General features: G+C 33.2%; 2 protein-coding genes across 3 annotated transcripts; both read left to right on the forward strand.

The window, feature by feature from the left end:
- Positions 1 to 1,609: 1,609 nt before the first annotated feature.
- On the forward strand, positions 1,610 to 6,299 carry LOC115443770 (protein rolling stone). The gene is made up of 4 exons (XM_030169327.2): positions 1,610 to 1,996; positions 2,449 to 2,562; positions 4,928 to 5,114; positions 5,458 to 6,299. The coding sequence occupies exons 1-4, from the start codon at positions 1,684 to 1,686 to the stop codon at positions 5,654 to 5,656; spliced, it is 813 nt and encodes a 270-aa protein (XP_030025187.1). The 5' UTR covers positions 1,610 to 1,683; the 3' UTR covers positions 5,657 to 6,299.
- A 307-nt stretch (positions 6,300 to 6,606) lies between these two features.
- On the forward strand, positions 6,607 to 10,363 carry LOC115443747 (protein rolling stone). 2 transcript variants are annotated; one of them, XM_037442708.1, is made up of 5 exons: positions 6,607 to 6,947; positions 7,543 to 7,883; positions 8,138 to 8,248; positions 8,780 to 8,969; positions 9,392 to 10,363. In XM_037442708.1, the coding sequence occupies exons 1-5, from the start codon at positions 6,937 to 6,939 to the stop codon at positions 9,609 to 9,611; spliced, it is 873 nt and encodes a 290-aa protein (XP_037298605.1). In that variant the 5' UTR covers positions 6,607 to 6,936; the 3' UTR covers positions 9,612 to 10,363. The 2 variants fall into 2 exon arrangements, with proteins under 2 accessions (XP_037298605.1, XP_030025151.2); XM_030169291.2 differs by lacking the exon at positions 6,607 to 6,947 and adding an exon at positions 7,029 to 7,277.

Below are 10,363 nucleotides of genomic sequence, written 5' to 3' on the forward strand. Positions count from 1 at the left end.
AATGGACAACCAAAAAATATTATGTTTGCTTCGCAGAAAATAGACAAACAAATGCCAACTCTGGATAATAATCCGGGTAATCGTCGCATTTGCATCAATTGCAGACCTTTTTCTTCGGTTGAAATGGTGGTTGCAAGAACTTATTCACCGAAAACAAAATATAATACCCGCGGACCTTTATTAACATCTATATTGTGGAGTATAAACAACATCATGTACTTGAACATATATGTACACGTCTATGAACATGAGCTTAACTGGCTTGTAAGGAGCCTAGTTTCATATTTTGATCCTAAGTAGTCCTAATAACTTACATAAAGTATATACTTGTTTAATCTAGGGGGTGGGGGGCAACTGCCCTCCCAAAACGCCTCTCCCATCAAAACGCCCATACCTGTGTACCTGCAGGGGGAAATTGAATAACCAAAGCGCCCAGGTTTTGTGAAGCTTTTTCTTCTTATGAAATGAACGTATCACTTTATCGCCTTCAGACGACTATACCAGACAATTCAAATGTGTTTCATCATATTGAAATAAAAAAAACTTGCTTTAATTTTGATGATTGTATCTGAGAATGTAAGTGGACTTCTCTTTTTCATTTTCGCGGCCGATAAAGCAATAAGATGGACATATTATATATATTTTACACTACGGATGTTCATCAGACTTAAACAATAATATGTTATCACAGATTCGGGTGTGCATAGTTTACTTATCAGCGTAGTATCTGCAGGAACCAATATAGATCAATAAGTAAAATAAGGGGAAGGACCGCTGCCATAATAAAACTGATAATATCAAATTAACCACGATATGAATTATTTGTCCGGATAATTTACAGTAAGGAAAAAATTATTACTAAGAAATATCCCGGCACTAGACTGTATATCCTCCTTAACCTAATAACAGTATATATGAGTTTTTGTTCGGATGTAACTGATTTGATTCCCAGATCGGACAACACCTCGTGTAGTTTTTTCAAGCATTATTTACCTGGGGTTGGACTCTCCAATAGATCAAGCCGTCATCAGTCAAATGTTAAATCGTAAAAACTAGATAAAATTGCTTCTTTGACTCTCGTACTAAAGGGTTTGCACAGAACCGAAAAAACACAAAATGGAGAAGGGCAGTTGAAAGAAGATGAAGCTCCCGGCATTCGACCTATGAAGAAACTTCAAATACACGGTTAAAATATTATGTTAAAACACGGTAGGTGTTTATGTACAAAATATATTAACAGTAAGAATAACACACGAAACTAAAATACTTACAAAAACCTTTTTATATTCGAGGGCACCTGGTGCAATAAAATATATGAATTAAATATTCCTGTATTCATTAAATTCACACCTACGAACATGTATTTGTAAAATAGTGAAATAAAAACTGTCACACAAGAAGAGGAAAACTTCATCCAAGCATTATTTTTAAAAATGTATTATGATTAACAGAAAAAATAATAATATAATCAGGATAAATTCAATGGACTGCAGAAATTCTTGGCTTAAAATAAATGATTTTGCAAAATCAATAGATATGTTACGTACGTACGAGTTTTATCTCCAAAGGGATATCGACGACATACAGACCGACACAATCACGAACTATCGGAGATAAGGTTACATTCATCGAGCTGGTACCGCGGACACTCGTTGTGACATTGTACAAAGTATATCGCGGAAGATGGCTGCGATTAAAAAGTATTTTAAAAAAGAATTCCAAGTTCCTATGTTAACATTGGAGCACGATGATTTGACGGATTTTTATTTGAGCTCCTGTCAGAAGAACCGTTCGGCTGTGCCTCTCTTGTGTTTACGGATGATTGTGTTTTTAGGGTGTGTAGGAATACTGCTATCGTCAATGATACTGACGATTCCCCAGATGAATTTTGGACATTGGTGTATATTCCTCACGCATTGGGGTGTAATTTTAATTACAATTACATCGGGTAGTGCTGCGTTACTCTCGCTCAAAGTCTGTATAGGAGATCCGAATCGTAAGTAAAAAACTATTAATTCTCAGAAAAACCACTAAAACGTATATGTAAAAGAACATCATATTTATAATGGTTTTATTAAAAAGGTTTAAAGTATACGCGTGCTCTCGAATGCCAGTACTTAATGATGTCAAATAGTTTGAACTTTATTGTATATCAATACCTAATTCATCCGATGTAAATGTGGAGTATATTAGGTACCATTTGTTATATTACACTAATATTTTTGAAAAATACACTATTTTAGCTATAAACGAATGGCACATACTCTATTTACATAATAGTTATCTGGTAAACAGATAGCGCCGGTATGTGCAGACAATATTATTCTATCAAGCATTTTTACAAGTTATAAATTCACTTTTTGTCACAGAAAAATATCTAAACGAATAATACACGATTACATGCATTTATATCAAGTAACGGACATATTATACATAATTGCGTTTCAGGTACATCGACTGACTTACAATTGTATGTGAAAATTTACTGGGTGCTCTATAACATAACAGTCCCTTTGGCAGTCCTCATCACTGCCTTTTATTGGACTTTTCTTACTGGAGCAGGTGTGTATTAAGCTATTATTATCAAAACAATTTTGTTGACGCTTTGTCTTCATTACGCCAAAATCCTATATACCAATATTTCTTTTAAACCAGCTGGAGTATTCTGACTTGCTATCTATTACCTTACGTAATGTTCTTGTACAGAAACTCTGCGGCATCTTTCTGTGTAGAGGACGAAATATATAAATGAATACTTTACATATTTCCGTCATATTATCTGTTCATACAATATTTAATATATCCTATGGGCCTATATGTAGAATACAAATAGGTTGTTAGACTTATATGACAGCACATGTAAATCGAATAATGAACATATTCGACTGAATCACCAAAACTTATCATTTAACATGAGTCATGTTTAAAATGTAAGGTAAGACATCGCTAAACAATTTATCAGCCCATTTAAATGTAATCTTTTTTTTTTCAATTATGCTGATATAAATAATCCCAAAGTATAATTCAAATACTTTAGTCTTTGCGATTAGTCAATTAATGAACAAACGTGTTGCCCGACATGTGATGAAAGTCCTTTATATTTACAAGAAAAGGGAATCTTAAGGTAAGAGATGTCGGCTTTTGACGATTAAAGCTATATGTCATTTAATTAGGTCGTAGAAAAGACCGAAACTACACTCCCAAAATCCCAGACAGGAAAACATGTACAAGTAATTTAGATGAAACAAAACAACTTAATCGCCTATAACGGTCATTCGCCTGTCATTTGAAGACGCAAACAAACGTCATTGATACGTAGTACCTCGTCATATATTATTAACCAGGATAGAACTATAAAAAATCATAGTTGCTAATACATAGAGCCGTTTTCCTCGTGCCGGTATCACGTTACTCGTAGGTATAAACAATAACATATTAACCATTAGGGATGTCCTCACCAACGACGTCATACCTTCTGAATTACGCGTTCAACTATGACTTTGCCTTGCATAATAAAGAAATGACAGTAACTATTGTAAGGTACTAAATAATATATTGTATCATAAACATGACGAATGGACTGGGTCATAACCCTCACAAAATTGAGCAATCTATCAGAGACAAGACGATAATGCGGCCAATATTAGTGTCTTTTTTAAAATTGGCAATAAATGCACCTTGTATTGTATTTGAGAACCACTGTCCGTTCTCTAATATTAAATATAATATTTACTTCAAAATTCAAGGAGCATTAAAAATAGACTAATTTTATGAGACTGTTACATACTATACACCTGTACCAATTAGTGTCATTCCATGTCCAATATTATTTCCAGGATAAAAATACAGTACCATTCTGACTCAATGATAATACAAATCAACAAAATCGATAAAATTCCACGAAAAACATATTATGTTATGATTAAAAAATACACACAAGATACAAAAGATAGCAAAAAATAGTAATTTATTATAACCAAATTCAAACTAGGTATGTTGATAAGATAGTCAAAGTCCATTTAAAAATTATATAATATCAATACTCGATATTGTGCTAACTTTTTAAAAATATTTGTGCTCTTTCGTTAACCCTACCGGCGTTTTACTTACTGTTTTGACGATTCAAATATTGAACGATTGATCTTGTTTATTCCTAAAATTATAAATGGGAAAGTTTGTGAAAATGTTTATATGTTTGTTAGAAGTGAACACAGAAACAGCTAAACGGATTTGAATGAAATTTTTCACACAAGTAAACTACGTCCTAGATTAACATATTTTTATTCCAGTAATTTTCTCTCGTCGGAAATAATGTTTTTTTTATCTAATTTTTTAAACAAATGGCGCTACCGTCGTGCTGTGTTTTAGGGACTTTTGTAGTGAGTAAGGCTTTTCAAGCGCTTGAAGCCGCGAGCAACACCTAGTATTTCATAGCAATGAATTACTATACTTTGGAAAAGCGAAGCACTAAGTGGATAAATTGCATAAATCATATTTTAGTGGTCCGATTACTATTCTCATTGAACGTGACTAATTATCACGGAGAATGTATGAAATAGAAAATAAGGCCGAGAGAATTATGACTATAAAATATCAACGCAAACTCTTCTAACGATAGTAAGCGAGAACATACAATAGACACATTTATGCTTATGTTTAATGCAATAGCACGACATGAACTAGCATCTGCAACTGACCCGACACTTTACGTGTCAGTCCTGGTTATGCCAGTTCGATTCAGATTTTTTGTATGCACGAGGTTTTAAAGATATAATTTATAGCTGGTATGTCTACTGGGTACAATACAAAATGCGGGTGATATTGGTGCTATTAATGAACAATATCATCAAGCTATCGGATTACTTATTTCATATTTCACGTGTATAAAAAAGGTTGTAGAAAACTGTACCTTATTATCGTTCGACAGATGTGGATTTCGCGGTAGATCCAGTATTAGACGTGTTCATCCACGCCGTGAACGCGGTTGTAATGATCGTGCTGGTGGTGTTCTCCCGGACACCGTCGCGTCTGCTGCACTTCCTGCACCCACTGGGATTCGGCATCATATACGTCATCTTTAGTGTAATCTACTATGCAGCAGGCGGTTTAAGCCCGTAAGTATTCTTTTATTCTCCCTTCCCGGCACAAAATTATTTTTAATAAAAATTCAAAAGTTTGTGAAGATCTTCATTAAAAATAATCTTAAAGCTGCTAAAAGATAAACTTTGTTACACAGTTAGGTTCACGGAGACAGAGACATCTAATGTACACTTGCACTGCTACTTACTTTCTAAATCTCATATTTATTATATAATATATGTATCGGCTCCACCAATATCAAGAAACATCTAGCTCTACCGATTATTCTGATTTTGATTATTTTGCTTCACCACTAATAATAGCAAGTGTTGGATAACACATTTTTTACCATTAAGTTATACTAATTTTATTTTACAGATTTGGCGCTGTCTACATTTATCCAATGTTGGATTGGTCGTCACCTGGTATAGCGATGATAACTGTTGTGGGTTCGGCGATATTCCTCATACTTGGACATGTTCTTATAGTCCTTATAGCCCTCGGTAGAGATAAACTTAGCAATCGATTCTTCAAGGACACACATTCCATGAACATTTATAGCGACGCCTACAACTGAGATATTAATTTCGTCCTTAGTGCTAAATTAATAAATGTCAGTTTCAATATTTATAGTTTGATTACTTCTAAAAGTAGTACTTTGACCACTTTTGACTGCTTATTATTTTGTTAAGCATTTCCTACTAAGATTGGCTATTAAGTTCGATATTGATTGATAAGGATTTATTTAATCTGAATTGTTACGAAGATAAAAATGTAATCCTTTATAAATAATACCTTTATTGAGAACATGATTTGAAGTTTTTTAATTCTCTGAACTATGTAATGACTGGTTTTTCTAGACAATTTTATTTTTTTAATTATTTATTTTTATCTGAATTTATATACATACGAAATTGAATAACGGTCTTAGTTTTTTTTAAGATATACATTAATTCATTACAATTTCCTCAAATAAATACAATGTAATGAATTGATCTATTAGGTCTGTCCTTGTCTGTCCTTGTCTGTAAGGTTTCATTGGTGTCAAAGAAATTAAGACACCCTATAAACTAATAAAATGTTTTTATTAATGTTCGCTAAAAAGGCGAAAAGCGTTAAAATTAAAGTAATTGTATCAACGTTTTGTTTTACTTGTATAGACTTTAATCACGTTTAAATAAAACGGGACGCCACTTTACTCCAAATCTATGATTTATTATGTTTTTATTTATAATAAATATTTTACGAACCTATATTTAATAGAATAATGTGCCACGCCAAGAAATTCGTACACTAAACAAGAAGCTTCCATTGTTTTATTTAAGCTTGAACTAAGTCATTATATATTTACGTGTCATTTTTATTTAAATAAAATCATTTAATTGAAAAATCTCATCCATTATTTATTTAAATATACTCGGTGCAGTGGGTGCAGTCTTAAATACATTACAAAACAAGCTACAAAGTTTTTAACAAGCTAAAAACTCTTTTATGCGTGGCTTTAAATATTATGTTGCTTTTAACGCTGTGTTATATTCTCTTTGATGGTACTATTCTGCTCATCTAAGGTTGCATTCTTTATTGCAAAGAAAATAATAATCCCTGTCATGCATTAATCATTCCTGTTTCAATATAATATATTATAATTCTCTTTAGTTATAATTATATTTGCATTAATGTTTTCTGTTTAATAAAACGTACTTTTTCGATAGACCTAAAGATATCTTGATATGCTACCCTATTTCTCTGTCTACGTTTTCAATTAAAACGTATTATTGGTATCATAACCAAAAAAGTAACTAAACAGTCACATAAAACAATTGGAACAATCGCTACTAAAAATGAGAAATTGCATTAATGAGTATTTGGTAAGTAAATTAATTACACAGTATCAATTGTGTGACGTAGTTTTCATTACTATTTATTCCTCGTGTATTGGGTTTTGCCTGGAAGCAACAAGGATGTCGGTTGTTTCCTTTTGTTTCTACTATACTTTACTTAGAATACTGGAAGAGTATTTAACGACCGCTTGCAGGGGTAAATAAACATAACATTTCATAAACTTGTGACAGTAACAGTGTTAGTTGGTGAAAAAAAAATCTTTACAAAATGATTACTTTAATAATTCCATTGCAACAATTTCTCTCAATCATTTTTACAATAGTTTGGATTGAAATAATTTACTTCGTGGTTAAAAGGTACGCGCTAAACATAATATTTACTGAATAGATACCATAACAGTTCTACAATGTTGCACTCATCATACTGCAGACATAAATTTATCCAAATAAATCGTATAAATATTTTGGCTATGTGCATCGGAAATAGGTGCATAGCGTATAAAATTTAAAACTAAAATTGGCAACAGTTTGGTAGATACAGATAAACGTAGTGAGTCAACCGTTGATAAATCGTAATCTTCGATATCGATAACAGGGCATTGTATTTTTGGGTGTATTTTAGTGTTTCAGTGGCCAAAACGTTGTTCAAGATGAGTGGATTGAAAAAATATCTAAAACAAGAAACACAATGGTATATGCTGAGATTGGAACATCCGAAGCCGTCGGACTTTTATTTGAGCGCTTGGCAAACGACGCGGTCTGTGGTGCCGCTTTTGATTTGGCGGACTTTACTCTTCCTTACATCTATATCCATAGTGATATCTTCGATGACCTACTACATAATAAACGGGAAGATCGGCTACTGGTTCATTTATCTCACTCATTGGGGACTAACTGTGAACACGCTGACTACTGCATTTTCTGTTTTCATCTCTGCGCGTAGCTACTTCGTTGGACCTATCAGTAAGTGAATTCTCAGTATTGTTTTCGCTATTATCAATCGCTATTATGTTTAGTTATTTGTTTATTCTTACATTAAGTTCCTAAAGTTAACGATAAGTTCCATCGTGCCTAGGTATAGGTATTTAATATTTGTACAGATTATTTGCTTTTTTATTTATTTATTTTATATTAATTTGTTCATTTTCACGAATATGACTGTTAAGAATGATATAATTTATTTTCATTTATACGAATTGCCATATTCTTACCTACAGGCGCTGAATTCAAGCTGCCGTGGTACATAAAGGTGTACTGGGTTCTTTACAACATTGGCGTGCCTCTCGCATTCCTCATCACCATATTTTACTGGTCATTACTCTATGAAGGTACGTTAACAACGATTATTATTGTCTGAATTCCTGCATTCTACTTTCCTTTATCCCAGTGCAATGCGAGAACGTAACACATTATTTCACGCAAGTTGCACAAACGATTTGGATTAGTTACGATCTGCTGCCTTAGTACCCCTTTTTAGCGATCCAATCTCGCGCAAATCGTATTTAAAAACCGCTAAACAAGGGATATATTCTACGGCTTATATACAATGGCACTAGACTCGAAAGACAATTGCCATAGTGAATGTATTCGATAGTTAATTTTAAATAAAAATTTGCTTTTATAAGTAACCTAATGCATCAAATTTTACTAATACATGGTTGAGTACTTATTGAAGTACCCTAGGTGTAAATTCTTCCGAATGATTCATAATAAAGCCAAAACATTAGGTACATCACTAACACCAACATTCCCATGTTAATCTATAGGTAATCATATACTGCAATCACACTTTGCACATGTTTCAAACCTACCATTTCCATAATGCCACCAAACTGTAAAACATGTTACTTTCTTCACAGCTGGTATCGAAGAGGAACTGAACCATTCCCTGGACGTGGCCATCCACGGCATCAACTCTTTAGTGATGTTCCTACTGACGGCGAGCGCAGCACAGCCATGCCGTCTACTTCACTTCTACCAGCCCCTGCAGTTTTCTGTGATTTATGTCATATTCGGAGTAATCTATTACCTGGCCGGCGGTGTCGAACAGTGAGTATTGTGTTTATTCTCGGAAGGACTGTACATTCCAGCGACGCGACGCATGAATCTTTTTGTTTTCGCTGTCTGCTTATAATAAATTACATCTATGTCAGTGATTTAACTACTTTTGAGATTACTTTGCTTTAATCAATTGTTTTTAATATATATAATTATGATGTAATATTTTTATTTGAATCAATTCTAAACGATCATACTGAAGCCAGAAGGTTAGAAAAGAAGCAAGGAATTTCATAAATCTAAAGCACCTTCGTTCACCCCTAGCACATCTGCAAATAGGAATAAAGTTATACACGTGATTTTGTTTAAAACTCCGAACGTGTTAGGCTATTCGGGCAAAACATACCACCTCCTATGTATAAACTTTAGGTAACCCTTATTAAAAAGTTCATATATCTAACATTCTTTTTTAGGGAAGGCAATCCTTGGATTTACCCCGTCGTAAACTGGGCCAACCCTGGCCCAACCATCGGTGTGGTGGCTATTACTGGCCTCCTCCTTCTACTGCTGCATTTATTGATAGTGGTTATGTCACGAGCTCGAGACGCCATCGCCGGTAAGTTCGTCAAGATACAATTAGGCACGCAAGCTGAAGTGGTACCTTTAAGACAACCTGGACCATCAAGGACGTAACAAATACAGGGGACTGATGTCGAGAGACTAGGACAGCTTATGAAGATGTTAGAAAAGTATTAAAGAATAAAAATCAAGTATTATGAAATTCACATTCTACGCATTAAGATTTAGCACAATAAATGTCCTCTGCACAAAAATAATTCTATACAGCAAAATAAATTAATGTTAAAGAGGCAGTATTGTCTAATATGAATAAGCTTTCAGTGTAGAGGGCCTATCATAGCATAGTTTTATTTAAAGCGCCAAAGGTGTATTTCTCCATAGATAGGTATAAGCTATTACATATTCCCAAGTCATAGACATTTTTTTCTTCCTGGATATTATTTTTATTGAAGCCATCAATAATATTTCTGTTTCTAATTCGATCTCTCTAGTTAGTCTAACAAAAAAAAATTGAAAACGCGCCATATGATGTCGTTACACTTATTATTCAATGATCAATAAAGTATTAATCAATAGTTATGGTTTTCCTTACAGGAAAATGTAGGTTATTATTTATTGCGACACTTTAATCAGTGTTCAATTAGTGAGGTAACAAAAAGCAAGGTGACCGTTATGTCCTCCAGATGCCATGTGACATAGTAATTAGTTAATGTAACTAAATTATTTGATATTGTTAAGAATTCCTATTAAATGTAAGTCTTTCAATGTGTTCATATTAATTTTAAGTGATAAAATATTATAAGAAGTGACAATAATTATTAACGAGTTTTGTAATAAATACATGATTTATTAATTACTTAAAATAA

This window comes from Manduca sexta, chromosome 25, assembly GCF_014839805.1.
Source record: "Manduca sexta isolate Smith_Timp_Sample1 chromosome 25, JHU_Msex_v1.0, whole genome shotgun sequence".
In the NCBI taxonomy this organism is placed as follows: domain Eukaryota; kingdom Metazoa; phylum Arthropoda; class Insecta; order Lepidoptera; family Sphingidae; genus Manduca; species Manduca sexta.

Excerpts from the sequence above, each read along its gene's own strand:
- LOC115443747 (XM_030169291.2), top strand. The coding sequence starts at position 7,189 with ATGATTACTTTAATAATTCCATTGCAACAATTTCTCTCAATCATTTTT. Across the intron at positions 7,278-7,542 it reads ATTTACTTCGTGGTTAAAAG|TGTTTCAGTGGCCAAAACGT; the intron begins GTACGCGCTAAA and ends GGTGTATTTTAG. Across the intron at positions 7,884-8,137 it reads CTACTTCGTTGGACCTATCA|GCGCTGAATTCAAGCTGCCG; the intron begins GTAAGTGAATTC and ends TCTTACCTACAG.
- LOC115443770 (XM_030169327.2), top strand. The coding sequence starts at position 1,684 with ATGGCTGCGATTAAAAAGTATTTTAAAAAAGAATTCCAAGTTCCTATG. Across the intron at positions 2,563-4,927 it reads GACTTTTCTTACTGGAGCAG|ATGTGGATTTCGCGGTAGAT; the intron begins GTGTGTATTAAG and ends ATCGTTCGACAG. Across the intron at positions 5,115-5,457 it reads GCAGCAGGCGGTTTAAGCCC|ATTTGGCGCTGTCTACATTT; the intron begins GTAAGTATTCTT and ends TTTATTTTACAG.